Genomic DNA, 25,198 nt, shown 5'->3' on the forward strand with positions numbered 1-25,198 from the left:
GATGTCCCAGCTGCACTACGCCGAGGTGTACGAGCACAAGCAGTTATAGTTCAGACCTTGTGCTCCTGCCCGTCTGTGTGTGTTTCAGTGAACGTATCCGTCTGACAAGTTGCGTACTTCCTGAGCTCTGCTGCGACGAAGCCACATTTTGCTGGCTGCACATCAAGATCACTTCTCCCTCGCTCGGGTCTGATTCCTCTCTGAGCGACTGCTCATCATCTCGTCAGCCTGACTCACACAGGTCTCCGGCACAGATGCCTTGGCCCATTTTTGCATGTGTGCGAGTGTTTGTGTGAATAAGTGTGTGCGTGAGCGCACCTCCTGCTAGCCCTCAGCAGGACTGCCAGTCAGTTTGCGACTACACTCCCACGCATCTCCGTCTCTTCTGCTTTCTCACCATTCCCCTTCCCCCCCCCCCCCCCCCCCTTCTCCTCCTCCTCTGCTTGCTTCCTTTTCTCTGGCTGTCCTTTCGCCGCCTCTAAAATCCTAATCAAATCAACCAAGTTCCACGCAGGAAAATGAGGGCATAATTACAGCCGTCTCCATCGCGCCGTTCATTAGTGAGACTTCACGTTAATCCGCGAGGGTTTGCTACTTACGCCGAAATGGAAGGATGGGAATTTGGGATTTGGACGAGTGCCGGATGCGAACGTGAGAATCTCTCACATCGTTCTCAGGCCACGCCTCATGATGTAATGTCTACCAAGAGAGGCAACCCGCTGACTAAAGCTGAAAGGCTCTGTGTGCATGTGTGTGTATTAAAATTTCTTCTACCCTCTTTGCAAATGCAGTTGGTGTTTCGGGGGAAGTAGATATAAAAGCTGTTGTGAAGACACTGGATGGAGCGTAGCTTTCCTATTCATTCAGCCTCCTCCTGTCAAACTCGTGCATACTGACTCAGGGGGGTGTCGACTCCCAGTGGAGATGGTGCCTCTGCTGCAGCGTACAAATAGACAGACAGGACCTTGTACACACAGCAGCTCTCTCTGTCGGTCTCTCTCTCTCTCTCTGTAATGCACTATCGACCTCCTCTACTTTGCAGACCTTGGGCTCTCCAGTGGCCCCAACCTGTTAAGTGCGCACACACACATGCACTGTGACCATGCTGACCTTTTTAGCTCACAGAACGAGACTTGATTTCCAATACGGCTTTGTCTTACAGCACTCTGCCCCCCCCATCCTTCCTGCAGTCAGTGTTAATGTGATTAAGCTTGTGTGCCTGCTTCTAGCATCCTGTTTTCTTTTGTCTCTGTGTCCACCTCTCTTGTTTTCTGTCCTTCCTCTGTTTGCTGTCATAGCTGAGGTAACGGCACGCCGGGGATCCTTCCTGTGCACCGCCACAACTGTGTGCTGAATCACTAATTGATTTTTATCAATCGCTTTCACGGTACTGTGGAAAACATTCTGACTGTTCGAAGTCTAATTTTGCTGACTCCTTTTTTTTCTTTCCCCCTCACCCCCAGGGTCCCTCCCTCTTTCTATCTCATAAACACTTCCCGCCCCGCTTCGGTAATGCTAACACAATGTCATTTCCTGTCTAAATTGGTAAAAAAGGGCCTAGGGAATCGCGGCACGCTTAATGAAGCATAGAAGCCGCTTTACCTGCTAGAGGACCTGGGCTCTTTAACTTGGCGATTATGTAAGCGCAAGGTTGTATTAGTGCACCACAAGCTCTTTATTAACCTTGTTGCTTGTTTTCCTATACAATGAATCGGCCTGAGTTTTAAATTGCGGACAGCTCCGTGCAAAGGCGGCTTTTGTTGTGCCAGAGTAACATCGGACAGCACCGCGGAGCCGCGTCACCAGGTTCCATAAGCGTGTGCTGTTCGGCCGTGCAGTTGACGTGACCTTTAAAAAGCGATAGCTCGCTCGCGAGAAGGTTAATTTCTAAATTTGCTGAATATTTCTTTTTCCGCCACACAGGAAATACCACCGGCGGCTGCTCGACACTTCATTTATCAAGAACCCAAAGCAAAAAATTTGAAAAGCCAGAGAAGTTTATTTGGCTTCACAGCTCATTCGTCCCCTCCAGCGTTCCCCAAATCTCATTAATGAGCAGAACCATTCCCCCCCCACTCCCCATATGGGTGGTGGTAGTAGTTGCATAGATACCCTGAGCATGTATATATAGTTGATCTCATCTAGATGCGCTGAGTGATAATGGATCTATTGGAAGGCATTAAAGTGAAGGCGCGGCTGTCTCAGATATGGATAGAAATGACAGCCATGGGAAAAAGATGACCTCACTTAGGAGCCCTTTGTGGCGGCGCCTTCTGGATGTCGTGTCTGTCTGTCTCTCCTTTTCCTTTGCTGCTTCTCTTCTACCTCTGGCAGCAGGCGCCAGGCTGTCAGGCTTTAAGTGTGTCTATCTGTGTAAGTGTGAGTCTGCACATGGGTTTGGACCATTTATGTTTAGGGCAGGGAGTTGTGGGCAGCTGAAGCATACGGTGTCTCCTGAAGCAAGGGGGGCAGTGGCATTGGAAGGAGCTCTTCAAGACTTTTGATGCACCAATGCAACTTTGTTTTTATCTAAATTGACATCATTACGACTAAGAAAAGAAATACATTCGACTGACTTTGTGCAGCCAATAACACCTTTTTGCACTTCCTCACACATGTTGGTCAGAACGCCCACAGGGGTTGTGGCATGCTTTACATTGCTAGCATTTCTTCTGACATGTACCATATAAGCTCATTCATTTCTTTCTTAGTTCTTTGGCTGATCTAAAAGAAAAGATTCTCCTCCGAGCCATCTGTGTTAAGTTCACATGTGTTTTTATCTAAATGAAAGTAGAACTCTGTACAGTTGCACTGTGATTGACCCTCCGAGGCCCATAATGGCCCCGGGTGCCCAGCAAGTTTGTAGTACTGTCTACTGTTTGAATAATATCACCATTTAGCAATAAATCAGGAATTAAAAACCGGCTGTCAAACTCTTTACTGTACTGTAGTGGCGGCTCTCAGCTCACCGTTTACTTCAGATGTCAAAATACCCGGTGTGGCATGATGAGGCTGTACAACTTTGTGAAAGGCTCACTTAAGTGAAGCTCACTGGTGTCCAATAACAGTGATGCTGAGGGAGACAGGTGGGCAGATAGAACCAAATATCCACGGCTGGAATTGGTATCGGATCGATGCTAGTGCGATACTATCGACGCTTTGTTTCTATCCTCTATGTTCAGTATGTAGCTGTGACTTCTCTTAAATAAATGATTTTGTTTTTGTTAGGAAATGAAAACATATTTCGAACATGCACTATGAAAAATGTCTGAGCCTTTCTGTGTCTGTTGTATTTATTGCCTATGGCTTTAGAGACGGGCACATTTACGTTCCAGATCTCCAGAAAAACAGTTTCAAGATAGATGAAAAGCCGTATTTTGTATTGGATTAATTAATTGTTGTGGAAAGTAAAACTGAGTGGTTTAGTGGTCTTTAAAATGTGTTTGGAATTTGCAAACTGATGATTAATCTCATAAATCATCACACACTGCTCTCTCTCTCTCCTACATAAGCTGTCTTCAGAAGTTAAGTATTGGTATCTGCATTACTGGCCTTGTATTTACTTAATATCCTGATATGCGGAGCTTTGCTATTTAAGCCTGCTGATTTTTTTTGCCACAGTGATCCAGCGTTGCAGAAACTTTGTAACATTTTTGGACTCGGGGAAATTGGTGAATAAACACTCATATGATGTAAGAGTGGAATCAAACCATTTATCAGAGGGGAAAGTGAGACTTTTGAGCTTAACTTTAGCTGGCATGATGTTGGTTTATAACCAGCTGCTGCTGTTCTAGCCGACTCGCTGTCAGCTGGAGGATTGCATGTCTAACTGGTCAAATAAATGATTTAAAAGAGGAGTTGCGATGTAATGCGTTGACCCTGTCTGTCTGGACTATGTGTTTTTGTTTTCTACCATGGCAGTATGCTGGTGAGAGACACAAAACTGAGTGTCTGACAGGCTGGGGAAGGGCATGTTTTGGGGTTTGGAAACAACCAGACTTTGTAAAGGCCAGTGGCCTATTTGGCCCGAGAGCCTCAGGCTTCTCCCTAGCCAGCCCCGCCTGCCTCCAGCAATATTTACGACTATTTTTTGGCAGGTGAGAGCATCTAAACGAGCATTTGTGATTTGGCTCACATGTCTCCAACTGCCTTGTCTGGGCCGAGCAGAACGCCTCGCATGCTGTAGTTTTTAACACTCTGCTAATTGAGCCCCATTGAAGCAGAAGTTGGTTTGCCTTACAAAGCGACGCTCCCTTACATATGCATTTAAATTCTTTTTTTTAGGTATACTGTCAGCACTTTCTTCTGTTTAGAAAGCTTTATATCAGGAGAGAGGAAGTGAAATGTCTGCATCACTGTGAGTTCTGGACTTTGCTGAATAGAAAATTTGGACCTGAAACTGAAACTGGCAGAACTGCAGAAACAAGCTCCACAAGTTTCCCTGAAATTGCTGAGAAATGGTCTCGGTTCAGACTGCTCAGGTCTGAATTCTGAATAATTTTGGGAGAAGAAGCACGGCACTGTACCGGAATTATTTCCAGCGTTCGTGTAATTTTAGTTAACAAATGTAACTGAAGGACAAGTCGGGACAAAGGCTTCTACTTTCTTTTTCCACTCACACATATTTAGCCTAGAGCCAGCAAATGAAAACGTGCGACAAATGTTCTACTTTTGTTTTAGCCGCTTCACCTCGTCTCTGCTTCAGTCTTACTTTAATGTAAGTTGACAGCTGCTCTAAAAAGAGAAAGGGGAAGGACAGGCTGGTAGAGGTGGTGAGAATCTGAGAGGTGGTGAGACAGCATCTTGAGCTGATTCCATATTTCTGATGTCTTTAGCGTGTTGTTTTCTTCTTCTTCTTCTATTTCGAAAGCAGCACAAAAAGCAGAGTTCAAATTGATTGCAAGTGGCGTGCAATTACGCCCTTGTATTTCGTCTGCTTCTCTGTACCGCTCGCTCCCCCTCCCCCTCTTTTTCCAATCCCTCGGTTATAAACGGCGGAGAAGAAATAAAACTGGCAAAAGGTTTCTCGCTGAGCAGCTACAGGAAAACGATTGTGAGCATTTGCTAACAGATCATCAGCTTAAATTAAATGGTACATTTTATGAGAGCTCTGTAAATCACGCAGCCCTGCTCAGGACGTTTTAAAAACACAAGCTTTGCTTTAAATGGTACGTTGGGTACAATTTAAGGTACTTACGCTTACGGCAGCTTATTTCTTGGAAGTGCTAAAAGGCGGGTGGAAAAACCACTGAGCCAGAAGTATTTTTTGACTAAAGGAGACTGGACCCTCATGATATAAATGTGTGTATCTGCTGTTGTCACTGTCAACAGACTGTTATATCGCACATCTGTGTGTGTGTGTGTACGACAGAGACGTTAATCCGGCCAGAAAGCAACAGCTGACCAGCACTTTTCACATGCATCAGCTTCAACTTTCTATTCTCTCCCTCCCTCGTCTCCTGTGCATGTGTTTGTCTTGGTAGCTGCAGCACAGGACCTTAAAAGCCCCGTGTTGTTCTCACTCTGTCGGCTGATTTTATGTGACAGGTGCAGTCCTCCAGGCGGGATAGAGCTTGAGCTTTTTTTCTAAATTTTTTTTATTAAAGCACATGAATCAATTAAGAGTTGCGGCGCTCGCAGCGGACGCGCATGCAGCGGACGCGCATGCACGCTCTTCATCACTGCATGTAGAACCCTCAGCAGGAAAAGAGCTGATGTTAATAATGAGCAGAGCAGGACTGGCTGGTATCAAGACGGGGCGTGTCGCGAGCAGCTGGGTGGGTGTCAGTTTCCAGGCTGGAGCGATAAGGCGAGGCGGTTTGGTCGATACTGTGGGTCTGCGTCACAAATGCAGTTTGGCAAGAAGGGCAGGCGACACAGGAATGGCTCATTTCTGCATAAAACTCTTGAGTGATTCACATTCAAATAACCGTCTTGAGCCGATGCTGAGAAAAAGGCTTTATCAGTGCTTGGAGAAGTTACTACAAAGCGGGCCGCTTAATGCGGTTGTGAAGTTCCAATGGAAACATGCTGGCAAAATAAACCCCAGCTGAGTGCTGCGCGCCTGTTCGTTCCCATCGTTTTCACCCGCTTCAGACCTCTTTGTTGTTCCGTAACTGCAAAGTCAGGCCTCAGCTGTAACGTGGAGGGTTTCTCCTGTGTTGTGTATGTGGAAACAATTTAAGTGTCAGTTTGAAATTTCTCCCCGCTTGGAGGGAAAGCATTTTAAGTGAAGAAGTGAAATATTCCAAATAAATGTACCTAATTCACATTGCTTGTACATTAACAGGTCACAGCAAGCAGAGCACACACACACACACACACACACACACACACACACACACACACACACACACACACACACACACACACACACACACACACACACCAACCCTTTTCCTCCTTCTCCTTCCTCCCCCCGGCCTGCCGAGAGTCTGTGGCAGGTTAATAAAATAAACATACATCTACCAGTGGCAGTGGCAGGCATGTCAGGCTCCCTTAGCTGTCATCAGCTGTGTGTGTTTGTGTGTTTTGATGTGTGTGTTTGTGTGAGGTTTTTTTTTTCCCCCCTCTTGCACAGGCTGTCACTTTTAGCTGGGATGTCAAAGCTCTCTCTCTCTTTCTATGTGTACCCCCTCCCAAAGCACATTGCAGCCCATATGGGGGCGAGCATTAGCTTAGCACACTGTGCACCAGACCAGCTAATGGCTGCTCATCACTGAGGGGATATTGTCCAGTTCTACTCTCTGGTTAAATGGTACATGTTCCTGTGGGAAAGCGATGTCCTTGATAGTTGTGAATGGTCAGAATACATCTATAGACCAGTATCAATTGCTTGTGTGTTTGTGTGCGTCTGTGTGTTTTCACGTTCATGTTTTAATGCTGTTTATATTTGTACATTTGACATGTCAATATAGTCTTGGTTTAATGACCATTAGAGATTCTGGGGTTTTCCAAGAGTTAGTTAGCTACATGTGTGACAGATGTGCAACATCTTGTCTTTTTGTGAATTTGGGCAAACATGCATTTTTATGGCCTTCTAATAGTCTAAATATCTTCAGACTTTTCTCAAAGAGATCGACACTTATGACACCGAAACTTAGGAAGACTTTAAGATTTTTCTCTATTTGTTTCCTTGCCATGAAACAATTTGAGTACTAAAGAAATAAAGTAATATTTAATTAATTAAATCATAAATGAAATGCAGGTCTGTGCCAGATCTGTGGCGAATTGGTGCAGGTTTACTACGCCTAGTTCTTCATTTTCTTCAAAGATTAACTAGTGCTGAAGTAAGTGTGTGTGTGTGTGTGTGTGTGTCCTCTAAAGGCTTTGTGGTGTAGGCCAAGCACAACACAGCTGCCCACCCACCCAATCTCTCTTGCTCTCTCTCTCTCTTTCTCTCGCTCTTTGAAGTTTGTCCCAGTCCAGTAGAGTGGTACAGGGTCAGGATGGAGAGGAGGATTAACGAGGCCCCTGGTATAGACGGATGAAAGGATGGTGGGATGAATGGTCTTTATGAAGTGTTAGATGAGAGGAGGGAAGGCCAGGTGACGATGGCCAGTAGACTCTGGGTCTGAAGCAGACGCTGTGATTGAGAGCCCAGATCTAAGGTTTAGATTAAAGACAGGATCAGTCCCTGGCAGCACTGATATCAGCACACCCGACGCCCCTCTCGGTGGCCTGTATTTACAGTAGTGTTTAATGTTTCTTTTTCACCGCCGGCTGCCGGGGGAAGGACGCACCAGAGACGCGTCGGTAGTTCGGAGTCTAAATTAGAATGTAACTCGTGCCTGCTCTCTGAGAGGTGATGGGCGCTGAGCGAGAGGATGATTGTGCCTCCTTTCTCCGGGAAGTTTTGACTTGTGTGGCGCCGGCCTCGTATTGGCCGCACACGGCGAGGTTTTCTCTGATTTCTGGATCAGGCTTGTTATCCACAAAAGAAATTCTCTGCTTTAGCATGCCACCCACCCCTACGGATTGTGTTCTCGCCACTGGCGCTAGAAACGCGCGCGCGCTGAGCAAATGTGTGTTAGCGAGCGCACACGTGCCGCTACGTTGAAGAGTCCCCACCTTGCAGAGCCGTGCAGCATTAAACAGACAGTGATGGATGTACAGTATGATTGTTTATTTTGCCTCGCTGTCGGTGATGGATGAAGATTTGTGCGGATTTGAAAATGTGGGTGAAATATGGTGAGGAGTAGAAAGAGGAGGGGGGAGCTGTTTTAAAAATCAACTTCCCCAGGGAGAGAAACGCCAGCAGGGCCTATAGGACAACCTTCCCTCATACCCTCACCTTGTCTGAAATTAAATGCCCCCTCCCCCTTCCAGCAGTGCAGCAATAATTCAGCAATCACAATTTTATCACTGCCCTGTGGGACTGTCAACAATTATCTCCCCCCTCCTGTGGTGCATATTGTTTATATCAAAGAAACCAGCTGATTGTGCATATCGAGGAAAAGCCTTTTAATATTGGTCAGCCTGGTTTTTAAAGACGAACAAACGCCACTAAACAGGCCTCATCTTTTTGCTTTATCATCCAACGCTCGCAGAGGTGTACGATCCACCCGGAAAGGCGCGCCACGTCTCCTTGAAATCATAAAAGATATCCACATTATATTTATCAGCTCTGAATTCCTTCATCCTTACAGGCCACCGCGTACAAAACTTCCTCTGTCTGCTGATGACAGCATCTGAGCAGCAAGACATTTCTAACACCCTCTTCAGTTACCGTCTCCCCCAAGAGGCCAAAAAGGAACCAGGGTGAATGAATAGAAAGGGAAACTCGAGACACAATGCCTACCTGTCCTCGCTCCCTCCTTTTTCTGCTACCAACTCCCCTGTGGCATCGCTTCATTTCCTCTTTTTTTTTCTCTTCTTTTTGCTGGCAGAAACTGTCTGACTCTTACGATTGCTTTCACACGGGCAGATGGCTCGAACGGGAGATTCTCCAGCTCAGACTAAAAACAAAACTGAACCCCAAACCCCCCCGATCTTCTCTGTGCTAATACATTTCTTTGTTTTGCTTTTTCCCCTCCTTTAAATTTTTTTTTTTTTTTTACTCATAACAACAGACGCTTTGTTAGTCAGCCAGTTTTTGCAAACCAGGCTTTCCCTTTTTCCTTTTCTCTCATCTTCTTCCTCCCTTTCCTCCTCTCACGCCACGTGGCCAGGACGGCTCACCGACTCCAGCACGCATTTGAAGACAAAAGATGACAATTTGCTGCGTCTCTCTTGCTTTTAAGCACCGGCAGTTTGAGCACGTTGCACATCATTAATGAGGCAGAGGTTCGGTGCCAGGTGAAAGTTTGCAGCTGCGATCTAAAATTGTGCCAAGCGTGCTGCGGTAGCCACAGCGTTCACATTCAGAGCATGACTTGAAAATATTGATTATTATGCTGTGACCAGCTGGAACCTGAAGAGATTAATAAAGATTACACTTTAAGCTTTACTGAATGCATTTTTAGAAAGTTCAGATCTGTGGTTTGAACGACTGTAATATTAAGTTGCTTAATATGAACGATTGGAAAGGAGTCCCAATTTCACCTTGCATTTGGAAATAAGAACCATGTGATCAAAACCCCCTTGCAGGCAGAGGATTTGCTCCCCCATCAGCAACTGAAAGGAACCTCTTTCTTTTCTCTGCCTGCTCTTCCACAGCACTTTGTCATGTAAAGAGGCCCTTATCTGCCTCTGGTTGGGGGTAAAGGGGCCAGAGAGGAATAGCTGGCCGGATCCCTGGGGCCACCAGAAATCGACGCATGTTAAATGAGTGACTGTGATTGACGGGTCCTTTTGAACAGAGTGACTGAGACCCACCCACTGACGTGACTGCCGAGAGGTCATCTTTAACCCCCACCTCTCTGGCCACCTGCTTGCCCTCGACCCTTGACCTTTTTAGCTGGACTTCTGTTTTTTTGTGGGATATGAAACCAGTGTGGCGCTTAAACCACACGTGGTCTTTGATTGATTGGAAATTAGTTGCTCATCTCTGCAAATAAGCTTTTGTTAATATTATAGCTTTAATTTCTTTCGGCATATCGACCATATGTTTACATTTTGTGGTTTCTGCCTAACCTTATGGTACCAATTTAAAAAAAAAAAAAATGCATATAACTAAATGTTCCAGAAAATAAATTCTCATTTAGCCCAGGTACTCCACCTCTCACCCACCTAGGCGGGTCGCAGGGGGTGTGCTGTGCTGTCTGGTGCTGTGCTCGCCTCCTTGAGCGCTGCATTTGTTTAACCACGTCTCGTAAAACGCCGGCCAACAATGACAATTTAATGGACGAAACGAGGGCAGGGAAGTGAAGCGATTTCACAAGGTCTGATTTAATTTGCCTCATTCGGACTAAATTGGGGCACGGTGTTTGGGTAAATAAACAAGATGCATCTGGACTGCAATAAATAGAGTCAAGTGGCGAGAGGTCGTGTGAGTAGGAGGTTGCGTAGATTTTTCCATTCCCCTGTGAATGGCTCCAGATTGGTCACAGAGTGCTTTTGTAGCACTTTGCCATATTTATTTACGGCTTGCTCTCACCATTTCACTGTGTTTTATTTACTCTCCTTACTGTGTTAGATGTTTCAAAGTTTGTCGGGATTGAAGTATGAGATTGTTCTCACTCTGGTGCACTTCAGCCTACATGCTGGATATCGCCGCTAATTAAGAATTTTCCAGGATAGTCACAGCTGCCTATTCTGTAAGTTTCATGATTGAGTTGGTCTTTAATGTCAAATTCTGCAAAAATGTAATGGGTGTATAGCATATATCCTTTTTTTTCATATGTGACTATATGTGGTTAATTCCTGAAGTACTTGCAAGTGTATGTCCAGTGCAAATCCCCCGTGTGTGCGTGTGTGTACATGAGTTACTTGAGAAGTTAACAGACAGCGTTTCAACACATGCTTCCTCCCATTCCAAGTTTGTCTTTGATTACCTCACTAATGAGAAGAGGCAACAAACTAAAAGCAGGCCTTAACTATTGACTCATCAGAGCCTACGCGTGTTTTTTCTCTGAAGTGCTCAGCTGATGTCAGCCCCTCCCCCAATGCAATGCAAGCCTATGTGTGCACACGACATGCTCATTTCCATAAGGAAAATAGTTCGGTAGACTGGTTCAGAGCCAGAGAGTGATTATTTTTGTTAAACTGGGTAATTAACTTGCCACCCAGATGGTATTTGTAGCTCATTCAAAATAGTTTGATTCATTTTTTTTCATTTAGCAGTATAACACTGCGAAAATAATAGTTGTTTATGAAATAATAGAGAAATTATTGGCGAGTCGTCAAAAATGCGACTAACTACGCAAGGCTTGAATAAACACGTTGCTTGTAATCTGAATTGGATTTCTGCTAGCAGACGTTCAGGTTTCTTGGCAGATGGGGTACAGGATAGGATTTAATGTATTCCTCTTTGTAGGTGACAAGGCGTGTCCTTGTATGCTCTTGACTTGTATAGATTCTTTGAGTCATCTGTAAGCTATATTTGAATACATATGATTACCTACAGACAATTTTCTTTATGTGACTTTTATAGATAGCTTTTAGGCCTGCTTCTACTTCTTTTTGTTCCCCAGCTGTCCAGTTTCCTCAAATCCTTTTTAAGCACACACTGCACAACCATCCTGAAATATACTTGGAGCTTGAAATTCCCATAAGTCTGTGTTAAGTGCCTTAATAAACACAAATATGATCGGGTACAAGTACTGCCTCAAGAAAAAATTTGAAAGACCTTCAGAAAGCCTGCAGAACTATTGCTCAAGACCACCTTTAAAAAAAATAAAGTACAGTAAGAAAGTCCTCTGGAGCAAAATATAAATAAATGAGGGGTGGTTTAAGAGGTTTTCACGGCGCTGTAGCTGATAGGATAAAGGGATGGATGCGCACCTTGTGGCCTTGACTGTGTGTGTGTGTGTGTGCACACATAGCAGGACACAGTTTGTCTGTAATGATCGAGACAAGCTCTTTTATAATGTGAGCCTTTAAGTCCTTCAGAGATGGTCTGTGTGTGTGTGTGTGTGTGTGTGTGTACAGTGTCAAAAGAGCTGTGTTGCAATGGGCTTGTTAGCGAGATTGTCAGCCAGAGAGAGACTTGACCTTACATGGTCTGTACAAGCTATTCTGTTGTTGCTGTCATCAGCCCCACTCACGCTAGTGGAAAATGGGTCTCTTTACTTTGAAAAGCAGTCCTAGCATAGAGACTTTCTTTCTTCTGAGCTTTACGTTCAGCGGCATGTGATATCAGGCTAAAAAACGATCGGTGTCAGGTTGTTTTTCCCAAGACAAGCTTACTTTGCGTAGAGGTGAATTGCTAAATTGCTACAGTCTTTGTTGATTTAAAAAAAAGACTGTTTTTTATTTATGTGTTGTTGTTTTGTTTTTTTACTTTAAAGGAATCTTGTTAATGGTAGTGGTATTGTTGAGTACACCAGTGGGAAGTTGTATCTGCCAACCTTAGGAATTTGCACGTCCCTGTGAGAGAGTAAACAAGACCCCATCAGACGTTAAACCCAAAAGAAGCAAACCTCTCAGAGAAGCTTTTTATGAGTTGGTATGTTCCATGTAGGCCTGCAGTGTTTTTTGTTTTGTGTTTTTTAAATGGGACTTTGGATCTTTAGCCAATATTTTGTCATGTTCTCATCCCATCTCAGCTTGGTTTGTTTATGGTCTGGATCCTCACGCCACCTACCACTACAAGCAGCTACATGCAGGCTCCCGTAGCCACACACCCAGAGCATGTCTGTGAAGTTGGATACACAAAGTCAGACTAACCCTCAAGTGACTTACCCACAAGTGTGCACACGCATCAGGGCCAACAGAGGGCAACTCAGGACACACACTCACCCCACCTCCTGTCTGGCTTGCTCCTTTGCCCGCGCGGCCCCACCAGCCGTCTGCCAACAGGCGGGTTAATATTGCTACCAGCTGCAGAGGGGGTGATGCCAACCAATGCCACCCGGCACCAGGCCCAGAGTGGCCACACAAGAGTCTTCTCTTCTCTTCTCTTCTCTTCTCTTCTCTTCTCTTCTCTTCTCTTCTCTTCTCTTCTCTTCTCTTCTCTTCTCTTCTCTTCTCTTCTCTTCTCTTCTCTTCTCTTCTCTTCTCTTCTCTTCTGCAAAAGCACAGATCCAGGCCATTTCAGGACTGCCATCCATCTTAATAAATGACACTGGGCAGTGTATTACCTAGCATCGCAGCATGCAGTAACGGAGGGGGGGAGGGAGGGGGGGTGGTGCATGACAGACTAGCAAAGAAAAGCAGGCCTTCCATCACTGCTTTTGTTTTTTTTCCCCCCTCTTCTTGTTAGTTTGTGTCATCAAAACTGCTGCAAAAAACTCGACTTATCCTTGTATGACTATAGAGGTTTGCATAAGGATGCTGTGCAAGGGTTTTTAGGTAAACGTCGCTAAGGTTGTAGAGGGACCACTGTACACACACTCACAGTTTGGCACAGTATGTGATGCCTGTGCTGACTGAAACCGTTCTCGCACATGAACTTGAGGGAACTGAGAAGCTTCCTGACTAGCGCAAGAAAGCAGGACACAATATGACCACTCACAGACTATTAATACAGACTGTTGCTTGCTGTGCAGAGCACAGGACAGTCAGGCCTCGCGCAGGCTTTGTACCAGGGAGTTGTCAGGTTTAAGATCCATGTGACTGCGTCGAACGTTTTCATTCTTGCGAGCCGTTTTTCACACATGCGCTGCAGTGTGAAAAACGGCTCGAGTCAAAAAGGATGTAGCGCAGAGGGCGAGCCAAAAATCAGGGTGTTACATCATCGCTGGACGGTTTCCACTGTCTAAAAGTAATAACAGTAATTTTGTTTGTGGAACAGTTTTGTTTTCTAATACAGCAATTTCAAATGCATTAGGTGATTTCTGAGTGTCAACCAATGGCCCTTGATTTCACTGACGAGGCCCACTTAATCTTCAGCGGATGCAAAATACTGTCTTTCAAAAAGATCTCTGAAAAGTAGGCAAGTTTCTAACCCCATTTTTTAACCCACAGGACTGCTTTTTTTTCCTTTTTCTTTTTTAAATTTGAGAACAAAATGTCACAATACCTAAAAATGGTTTGTGTAGAGTGGCGAGTGTGAAAGCGCATGAGCATTGAAGGTGTGAAAAAGGATATTTTAAGTCGCTTTTGTAGCTACCACAACCGACTTCATTGACCAGCCTGGGCCAAGGCTACCACTGTAGTGCACCAGCACACACAAACACAAGCTTTTTAAAGCCTGAATCGACTCACTTCACAACAAAAGGCGCTACCTTTTGAGCGTATTAGACTCTGGTTATTTTGGTTGGAAGAGATGCAAGAAGGGGCCTTGGAGATGAGCAAAGCAGGGTCAGAGGTCATCCACATTTGTTGAATTTGAAGAGATGCAAGCAGAATTCAGATAATAAAACCTTAGTTGTCTCTGTGATCAGCAAGAGGTTCTTTTACTTCTACTTCTACTACTACTTCTTCTTCTTCTACTTCTTCTACTTCTTCTACTTCTACTACTTCTTCTTCTTCTTCTACTACTTCTTTATTGGTATCGGTCTCATACCAAGTAAATACAGTGCCAGTATTGCTGATACCAATATCGATGCTTTTAACCTATAAAGGCAGCTTATGCAGGGGAGAGCAGTATGATGTATAGACTTGTTAATTTGCGAATTCTGAAAATGTTTTAATAACCACTAAATCGCTGTAATCTTTCATTTTCACAATAATTAGCTAAGGCAAGTAAACACACCACAAAACTGTTATTTTGGAGACTTGGAATGTAAAAACGCCTCTCTTAAAAGCACTTTGTGTGAGCTTCTGATGTTTTACTGTGCTATAGGCTATAAATAAAACTGATGTGACATTTCCCCGAGTGCATCTTTGCAGCATTATTTATTTTTTAATTTCCAAAGGAATTTTATTAAACACAGTTCAGTGAACAGCCTACTGAACTTGGAGGATGGAAAGAGAGTATTGATCCTATCGCACTAGTATCAATCACAATACCGATACCAGCGTTGGTATAGATACTTTCGATATCTGAGTCTCCCCCCTGACCTCCAGTATTCATCTGGGTTAATCTGACCCCTCTCTGGCAACACACACACCGTGTAACTTTTCATTTATGTGGGCAAGTCGTGCTCTCTTTCACACGCTCAATATCCTTTCAGTGCCACAGCTGTGGAAAGGTGGTGGTGGTGAGGGATTAATGTGTCTTTTCTAGTAAAAGCAGCTCACCGTGCCTGTGCAGAATAAGACCAAATGAGGTTCGTGCCTCGGGGTATGAGTTGTTGTTTTTGTTGTTTTTAAAGTAGACCCTGTTCTTGATGGCACTTGTGTGCTTCTTCCTGTCTGATTGTTTACAGCTTTGCCGAACTGGATTCCAGATGTAATCCTGTGGTGCTCTCTCAGAGCGTGGCTATCTAAGGCTAACACGGAGAAAACAAAACAAAAAGTCTCCCTGAGGTGTTGCCCTCACAGCGGCTTGGTTTCCTACAAAAGACGTCTTCCCCCAGTAGCAGACGGGTGCTGCATAAACTGACCAAAGGCTGGTGGTTTTCTGTGTATTCGTACGAGGCCTGTGAGCCTGCAGGCTGTTCCTGTCAGACGAGGCATGAGGCTAATGAGGTTACTCTGTTTCCTGTTTCTGCCTTCCTGTCCCCTCCTTGTTTGTAGGAGGGGGAGGGCTTCAACTCTGTGGCACGATATGTCTATACAGTCTAATATAGTCCTACAGTTTCTTCATGCATATGAGAATACCTCATGTGAATTTGCGTGCACGGGACATGCACATCAGACCGCAGCAAGCATTTAGCACCATTTGTCTCTAGCAGTATCATAAGAGCTCCTAACAGCGCTAGAATCTGTCAAATTAAAGCTGGCGGCTAGTAAAAGCTACGGGCTGCATCACTGCAGTTAAACGAAAAAACCGAGGGAGTCGTGTTTCTGTCTGTCTGCTGTTTTTTTTCAGTTTGTTTTGGTTACTCATCTTTGGCGACTTGCTCATGATGATCATCATGCCTAGTTAGTTTTTGACCCTAGAGAGCATTAAATCATTCGAAAAACCGATTATGAGAAACCAAATTTAGCACAAGCTTCTATACGATCAATCTTCCGTGCACAAAACAAAGTGTCGTGGTAGCCGGCAAGCAGCTGCGCGAAGAGGCTAACGAGTTAACTAAGATTCCACTCATCATAGGATTACTTTGGCCTGGAAGTTTTTTCTGTTCTCCTTTAAAGTCTGCGTCTGTAAAATCTTACAGCAATTTTCAAGAACTGTTCTGACTGCCTGATACCTTACCCATCCATCTGCCTTGCAGCCTCATACAATCTTACGACACTTTCTCACCATATTTTCAATGATAAATGCATGCGATGGCTTTCTTAATCACGTACTCGGCAACCAGTGCCGCACATTCTGATCGGAACCTAAGAGCACATTTCCTTAGTTAATGAAGTAAGCTGTTGCCATTGATAAGAAGCCGTACCTAATGTCTGTGTGTTTGAAATGGAGCTCTGTTGGATGCGATCAGCAGCAGATTCTTCAGGGATCCTGGCGGAACAGCAGGGCGACGTAGCAGCCGCCGTGATGAATGGCAGCGTGTTGGGTAGCGCCGTTGATCAGAGCTTACTGCACGTGACCACAGTTGGAGAGCGTGCATGCGTGTTTGTGCACGCGTGGTGTACAGAAATGAGTTAAACCTCTGGTCAGCGGCATGCAGCCAAAGTGAAACTGATATTGTGACAGAGTTGGAGAGTAAATGCGTTGAATGAGGCTGTTATTATTATTAAACGAGAGCCATTTGTTGTGCAGTCTGTCAGATCAAAGAGGGAAAGTCTGCACACTGGTGTATATATACACGCACACACAGTGTTTTTTTTCCCTTTAATATTATATCTTAATGCACATTTCCTATCATGAGGCGTTTTGATGTGTTTTGGCCTATTGTAAGGCCAGACGTGGCTCAGCGTGGCTCCGCCTACCAAATGTAACTTCACAGTATGAAGAATGTTCCTCATCTGAGCCCTAAAAGCCATGGCAACAAGGCTGTGAAGCCACTGCAAAGTTGATACCACGCCACTCCTTGAACATTTCACTTTATGAGAGACACTTAAAATTCCCTCAACAGCAGTTCTGCTGTCCTGTCTCAGCTTGGCGACAGTCAAAGCTTTGAGTGCAGGTTTTTTCTTTTTTCTCTTTTAGGCTAATGCTCCTCCGGTGTGGTGTGGTGTGACGTGCACCGAGTAGAAAACCTACAACTCCTTCCACATGCTGTTAGGAAGCATGAGTCGGTGTTCTAGGATATAGAAGAATTAGGCTAACAGCACAGAATTCAGAAGAGGCTTCACCTGCTCATGTAGCTGGTGCTGCTGGAATTTATGTAAGATTATGTGCTGTTTCTTCTTCTCTGCTTTTTCATGGTTGTTTGAGGGTCATTGGCACATGTCTTGTAGGAGTACAGGTACTTTTTTTTGGCATGTTAATGTGGACTGAAGAAGATGCAGAAACGAGGTAAATTGCCCTCCATCCATGAGAAGCAACATTTTTATTTAGCGGGCTTAATGGAGATGCACACAGACACACATACAGGCTCTTCAAAGCTCTGTGACATTTATTTCTTTCAGTCAAATTAAGCTCGGTGTGTGTGTGTGTGTTTTAAAAGCTCCCACCCTCATTCCATCTCTCTCTGTCTCACTCTCCGTGCTCCACTTTTACCAGCCTGATAGCATTTAATGCTCGACAGGGCTGAATAGCTCTGGCAGTCTGTCACTTACGTGCGCTCAGATTCAGACGGTGCGTGCGTGCGTGAATGTTGAAATGCAGACAGCTGATATGATTGACAGCGGGGAGACGCAGGAGGTTGGCGCGCGTCTCATACCGAGCCCGGCTCAGCACGAGCGGCCGTCGTGACCAGACGGAAGGCATTTTGTTCTCGTGGAGAAACGTTGATCTGCTGCATGTCGACAAAGTGACGTTCAACAGCATTTCTGCCCACGGGAAGATCTCGATTTTAAAGTCTTCACGTTATCACAGGAGGCATCTTGTAGTCTTTGTGCATTTGTTTCCTCTCTCTTATTCTGCAGATGGAAATACTCTGAAAGTGCTGGGGCTATCCCAGCATGACTAGTTTAAAGGGAAGAGGGAAGGCCCCTTTGGCTGTACAGATGTGTGTGTGTGTGTGTGTGTGTGCGTGCGTGTGTGCACACAGACACACATTCCATTGCAGTGAGCTTGTGGTATAATGAGGCGATTATATAGGGCCCCTTGTCCCAGGCAACCCCCGAAACCTTGTTCCATTCGGCTATTCTCTGAGGTCCAAGCTGAGCTAAGCATCCGGTGTACTTGAAGCTGTAAGGGAAGTGGGGACCAGGATGTAGTTAGGATCGGAATGTAAATTTTCAACGCAAACATGTGCTTCATGCTTAAGGAAGCTGGCCTGGTTTTAGTTGATCTTGCTGATGTAGGATGAGGACAAGTGGGATTTTTAGGGAACAGCTGCCACTGTTTACACTCAACGTTGGAAATAAGCTTCAGAAAGGCAAAATAAGTTTTCTAGTTTTTCTTTATTTTCTTTTTAAGTGAATCACTGTACTGCTTAGATACTGCATATGTATCCCTCACTCACAAGGAGTCCCGGCAGTACTCAGTCGGACATAATTTGAACCTTTTGCAGCCTCGTCAGTACTCCCATTGCCACTCTGTCGCTGGTTTTTGTCTTTTTAATGGGTTAAATGTTTCAGATCCAGAAACGCTTGGTCATGAGTGCGAGAGAGGCCCCAGTCATGTATTTGGGAATTAAATAATTGTTATCAACGTCATCTGCACTGCTTGTGAACCCTCAGCAGTCGAGTCCTTGCAGTCATCTGGGGACCATGTGTTAGTGGTAAGAAAGCTCAACATGTGCAGAAAGGAAAAGAGATGGGTAGTAGTGGTGTAGGGACGGTCCCCGACTACTGGAAAACAAAATCCCAGGCTCTGCTAAAATAACATTTCTCCTCCATCTATCTGTCCTGCTATTGCTCCGTCCGTGCTCCAACAGGAAATGTGTTAGAATAACAGATTTTTTTGGGCCAGTTTTGTAGAGCGGATCGCAGCTTGCGCATGGCCCACATTCCTCTGCTGTGACATCCGCACAGTCGGCAGCAGCACAGAGCTATTTATAGAACCGCTAGCTTGTACGCACGCACGCACACCCACACTTGCACAGAAATGTATGCACACGCGAGTGTGCGGATTTATACGTGCGGTAGACTGAAATGCTAACGAGTTGTGTTCATTCAGTAGTGGCGTCGCTTACATGTAGCTCTCTTGTGTTTTAGTTATTCATGAGTTGTATATCATCTTGATGATAAAAAGAGAAAGCACGTATTGGGTTTAATCATCTCTTGTGTAGCAGCACCAGGGATAAACAGTGAGTCTCTGTGTTAAAGGCAGCTTCTGTGTGTGCGTATTTTGCTTCATGCTGTAATAAGTAATTTCTCACAAACACACACTTCTAAAAAAAAAGTACTTAACAAAACACTGGCAAAGTACAGCTTTGAGTTTTTGGCATTGGGGTATTTTTATACTGGTAATGAAATCAGACTGGGCTGGTGTTCAACATGCTTTTGTTGTGCAAAATGAATCCATTGTTTGCGTGTGATATTTTAATATGGGAGTTAAATATGGTCTCTGAGGAGATCTGTATTGTCACCGTTTATTCCCACTGAATGCTCAAGTCAGATTTTTTTTTTTTCTTCTCCCAACTTTTTGAGTGGATGCCCAGAAGATTCAGAACCCCATCCTCCTCTCCAACTCTCTGCCCCTACCCTGGTGTCTTACACCACATTTAGAACATGTGTTCAGTCTCCATTCTGGGTTATTGGATTTGCCTGCTTTGCAGAGAGGAGCATTTGAACGGGGGCTGGACTTATGAAGTGGAACCGGCGCCACTTTTTATCCAGCTAATGAGCTGGTGCTGATGCAGCGATGGATGTAATCCTGCGCAGACTCTTGAGGGCTTATGCCTGGCACAGTGCAAGACTGCTTTTAAACATTTGCTCAGTTCTGTTTATACACCTGTGTTGACCGGGATTATTCGGTTGTTGGCAAAACTCTAGTTTTGCCTGGCTACTGTTGCCCACCTTTAAGATGGGCCCCAGTTATACTTTGAGCCGTTTAAGCCAGCTCCAGGATAATGTCAGGAAATGGAGCAGAAAAAGTATTTTAAGAAGCCCAGTGGTTAAGCTGTTTTTTCTTTCCTTTTAGAGCTGTACTTCATACTTAAATTGAGAGCAACATCACAGGACATAAGAGATGTAATGATCTTATATGACACACTTTTTCATGCGCATTATCCCTATGGATGCTTTAAACCTATCCGCCTGCATTTATGTGTATCTGTGTGTGTTTTGTAGGATGGCTTACCTGTGTATTACAAAAGAGTTGGGGGTGGGGTTGCTCGGTGACAGTAAGCGCACAATTATCCTGAGGCATCACTTGGTTATACATACGCACAGTGTGCACCGAAAAGGTCCCCGCGCTCATTAGTGGAATTCCACTAGCCTGGTGGGAGCTAGTTGTAGGGTAGATGTGTGTGTCAGTGCCAGGTAGCTCTGTGTAAAAGCGGTCTCTGAAGAGTTCTGGCAGTGCCTCACAAGCGCAGGCGCACACATACGTGCACACGCACGGTGTGCTGCGTTTGTCAGGGAAAGTGAGGCGCAGCTCGTTTTGGTTTTGGTTGTTTGAGTAGATGTTTCTCTTCTTCTCTCATGCTAAGCTTGTCCTCTGGTAACACGATGTATATGGTTCTGGAGGGTTTCTGTAATGCTGACCAACATTTTGTCAAACACACGCACATGCAGGCAGGTTCTTGTGATCAGAAGGCCCATTTTTGTCTCGGTTCAGAAAATGGCTGTGGAAACGTGTTTAATTGATCTCGTGCAGCTATGAGCAAGTATTGGGAAGTTTTAGGTTAGAGCGGTTGCAGCGGAGCACAGCTTTAACCGTCACTTTTTTCTTTTCGTTTCTCCCCTCGGTGAAAAGTCGGTCAGCATTTCTTCCCTGCATTTTTTTTCCCCCCCAGTCTCGCATGTGTACACAGTGCAGGAAATATCTGTGGCAATCTGCCAACTACTGTGAGGAAACCACAGAGAAACAGAGAGGAAAAGAAATACAGATGAACTTTAAGGTCATTTTTTTTTCTCCCAATGCAGCTGTGTCTGGTGTTTTTGTGTGTGTGTCGAGCCATAGAATCTGTATATGAGAGCATTTGTAACCCTGAGATATACTGTCAGTGCTGTGTGTGTGTGTGTGTGTGTGTGTGTGTGTGTGTGTACATTTGGCCTTCTGCCACACCATGGAGGGAAAGAGTGCTAGTGAGCTGTCTAGGTAATTGGTGCTTACCTGGCAGGCTTTTGCACACATGCACACACAGACACACTCGCATGCACACACAGTGAATGGATTAGATGACATTAACTACAGGAGAAAATGGCATAATTGAATACTTCCCACTATCTGTCTCTCTAGTGTGTGTGTGTGCGTTTGGTCATGTGTGACAGTGTAATGAGTGACTGCACGTTACACCCCCAAAAAATACCCGATCACCCTCTGTCAGAGGCTGCGAAGCATCAGTGCACTGGAAGGTCTGCTTGCATGTGTGTGTGCACATGCGAGCGTGTGTGTGTGTGTGCACGTGCAAGCGTGTGTCTTGTATAAAGGCAGACATGGCTGTCACCCACCAGCTCCATCATGTGCAGACACTCAGGTTTTAATATTTGCCCACCTTTCCCCTCACCAGCTCTTGAGGCCTTTCCCCGAAGGGTCCCCGGGCAGACCTCAGAAATCAAAACAAAGGCAGGAGCTTATTTTTATCCACCGAAGAGACAGAAACAACAAAGAGAATCTTCAGTTTTGTCAGTGTTACAGTCGTATCAACAGAAAACACTCAAGATATCTCTGCGACCTTTTAATAAGATTTAAATTAGACACCATATCGCTGAAGTTGGGATCTGGCCTGTAATCCAAAATTTGTACTGTGCTGGCTTATTTCTTTTTCCTTTTTAAATAAAGGTATGTAAAGGCAACCCACCACTTTCACACTATTTTCTGCTCCTTCCTATCATATCTTAGTTGCATGTTTGATTGTGTGTAGAGAACATTTCCGACCCCAGGAGTCGGAAACAACGGGCTTATTCACTCGCCTGTGGGAGAATCCATACCAGTAGGATAAGATTACATCGCTCTCTATCTTCCACGCACACAGAAGTACAGTTTGTGTTCCCACAGCTCGTCATCTTTACTCCTCTGCTTCTGTTTTTTTCTTTCCTTTTTGGAACTTTTTATTTATTTATCTTTTAGAATTTGTTTTAATACTATCATTGTTATCTTGCAGCAGTAAAACAGTTTGATATGAGTGTTATTATAATTTTTTTGTTGTTGTTCGATGTGGAATTTTAAATATTTATTTTTAAAATAATGCACCCAGCCAACAATGATGCCACTGCAGTGTCCGCCAGCCACTTAGCAGAGCAAGCTCCAGTGGTCTGAGTCAACTGGATGAACAAACAGTGTGCTCCCACACAAGTCTGCCTCTTTACATTTGACTCAGACAGAAGGAAATGTGCTCGCTGAGATGGGTTGACAAGACTAGAAATGTGGTTTTAATTCAGATAATTAGCATACATTCGTTTTTTTTTTTGGTTACATAAAAGCAGCAAATGTTTTCTTTTCTGAGACTTAACAGCTGAAAACCACTCGCCCCATGACTCGAGTAGAGAAAAGCTATTTCCAGCTTCCATTATTTATTAATACCTCTTTGTTGTTGCGCATGTCCTAATCTCATTTCCTTTAGTCATTAGCGTTGTTCGACATCAAACACAGCTGTCAGAGCAATGAGTGTACGCAGCAAGGGAGGAAAGAAGTATGGTGATTGCTGTTGGACACTCACTAAAGACCCTTTTAAGAATGCTCTTTGCGCTGGAATATTTTTTCCAATAAGCCGTTAAAACTCAGTGCCAGCAATGAGTGTTTCCAATAACTTTCCCTCCATGTGCTGCACATTCGACCATCTTGTGTGTGTTGCCTAGACCGAGTCTGAATGGGTCACGTCTCGGAGAAGGATGTGTTGTGCGTGCGTGTGTGTGTGTGCATGTGTGACTCCTGGTGACCTCTTTTGACAATAACAACTTTTGTCTCGTTCTCACTGGGAGAGATTAGCAACGCATAAACTCGCAGTCCCATGATGCCTTTTTCATTTGCTTCCTACCTATTCATCGCTTTAATGCTCTCCAATCACGGCGTTGTGGGGAAAATGCGACCCCTTAATGTATTGTTATGCAAATGTGTTGCCCCGTGTGTAAGCTAATGCTATGTTATGCTAATAGTGTGTCATGCTAATGTCACTATGTAGTGAGAAATGTTGGGGAAGGATGCAATAAGAACAATATGGAAGGGAGTCCCCATTGTACTTGGATCTTTTTATTTGTTTTTTTCCCTCTCTTTACTAAATCTATCATAACTTCTCACATATTAGCACAGCCGTCACCTAAAACTCGGATTATTTATCTGATGTTCTTCTTGATTTAGCTACATTTAGTTTGTATTGTAAGCTAACAGCTTTAACTGTCTCTCCATTCTGTTAGGTCATTGTTACATTGCTGGCTAACGCCATATTTTTAGCTAAATAATTTACAAGTTTCATAATTTTAGCTAATATTATTACAAATATCTACTGTGTCTTGCTAATACATTCATTTGTTTGTCCACAATGTTAGCTAAAAATTTCAACTTTTACAAGTACTTTAATCAAACTAGCCGTTTTGTTCCGTTTTGAACATTAACTATCCGTTAACTATTCATAAAATAATTTAAAATTAGTTTTCAGTTTTCATTCTCTAATTGTAATAGCTTCTTCATAGTTTAGCTAAAAAAACCAACATTTTTTCCTTAAGTAATTCCTTAATTCTTGGCCATTTTTGGAGTTTTTATGCTACATTGAATGTGCTGAGTAATTATGTGGTTATCTCTTCATAAAAATGTGAAAATGTACGGACTTTGACGTTAGTTTTAGCTTTCTTTTGTTTTGAGACAAATCTAAGCCTGGCTGCCCTGTGAGCATTTCCTGACCTTGACCTAACGCCACACTACTTTGGAAGTTCTGTTGCCTTGCAAAAAGAAACAAAGGAAATGGCCCGGCATAAACAGCTGTCCAACTTACAAATAATGTCTTTTATTATGTCCTTTTCATGTTCTTGTCTGCCAAGTTTTTTCTTTCTTTCCAAAACATGATGTGAGCAGAAACAGAGTTAATGGTTACAAAAAATGGGGAAATGCACATTGCTTGTGGTTTTTCTCTGCGATGAGGGCTTACACTAATCCATTTTCACCCTCTTGATATCTTCACAGGATGACAGTGATGGGATCCCGTGGTCGGAGGAGCGGGTTATGCGAAAGGTGCTTTACCTCTCCCTAAAGGAGTTTAGGACTGCACAAAAACGGCAGCTGGATGGGGATGGAACCACAAACTCTAATGGTGGGTTTAAGTCCACCTCCTTAATGCTCTGAGGAGAGCATTAAGGAGGTAAATGCAATACTGCATAGCTCATCTTTGCACTAACGTTTTCTTTTGTTTTTGTCTCTGGGTTGGGTGCTACAAAAGAGCAGATTGAGTAGATGTGTAGGTGTATACTGTACAGCAGTAATACTTTGCTGAATTAATCAGTGTTAAAGTGTAAAATACGGTAAACTGGCCTATTTGTTCACATCAGTAGCATTCAGTAAGTGATTATACAAATGCAAGTTTGCTGTATACTACAGATTAACCCTTAAGCACACAGGACTGGCTGGTTTGTTAATAGAATTGAGAACTCTTGGAGAACTGATTATCTTTCCCTGTAGGTTAAAACCTTTTGCAGGGACTTGCTGTGTTTCTACTGCAGGGACAAGGGTCTAAATAAAGGTCCAGAGAAATGACTTAGATCCTCAAAATAACCCATCTGAAAATTCAAGGACTTGGGTTTGCTGAAACTGCTCTGCTCCAGTCCATTAGGTGGTAGTCATGCAAAAACAGTGGTAATAGGATGGAGAGTGAGGCACAGGTGACACTTCTACACCACCTCCAAAGATCCCCAAACCTTTAAAAGGTACGAGTACGAGAGCAGGGATGTTTTTAGTAGAAACACACAAAGTTCCTCCAAGGTTCCTACTCAAGGATAATGGTTCCTCTAG

The 25,198-nt window shown here is 44.1% G+C and overlaps 1 protein-coding gene across 2 annotated transcripts in view; it reads left to right on the plus strand.

The window, feature by feature from the left end:
• jarid2b (jumonji and AT-rich interaction domain containing 2b) overlaps window positions 1-25,198 on the plus strand; it is a 106,736-nt gene that overhangs the window by 24,395 nt on the left and 57,143 nt on the right. Inside the window, exons 1-2 of one of the 2 annotated variants that reach the window (XM_087835416.1) lie at window positions 23,105-23,297; window positions 24,377-24,503. In XM_087835416.1, the coding sequence (XP_087691542.1) occupies window positions 23,211-23,297; window positions 24,377-24,503 (214 nt within the window). In that variant the 5' untranslated portion in view covers window positions 23,105-23,210. Of the gene's footprint in view, window positions 1-23,104; window positions 23,298-24,376; window positions 24,504-25,198 lie in introns of those variants that run through there. The other variant, XM_087835415.1, reaches the window with a different exon arrangement.

Source organism: Neolamprologus brichardi, chromosome 22 (genome assembly GCF_056152115.1).
Source record: "Neolamprologus brichardi isolate AB-2024 chromosome 22, ASM5615211v1, whole genome shotgun sequence".
In the NCBI taxonomy this organism is placed as follows: Eukaryota; Metazoa; Chordata; class Actinopteri; order Cichliformes; family Cichlidae; genus Neolamprologus; species Neolamprologus brichardi.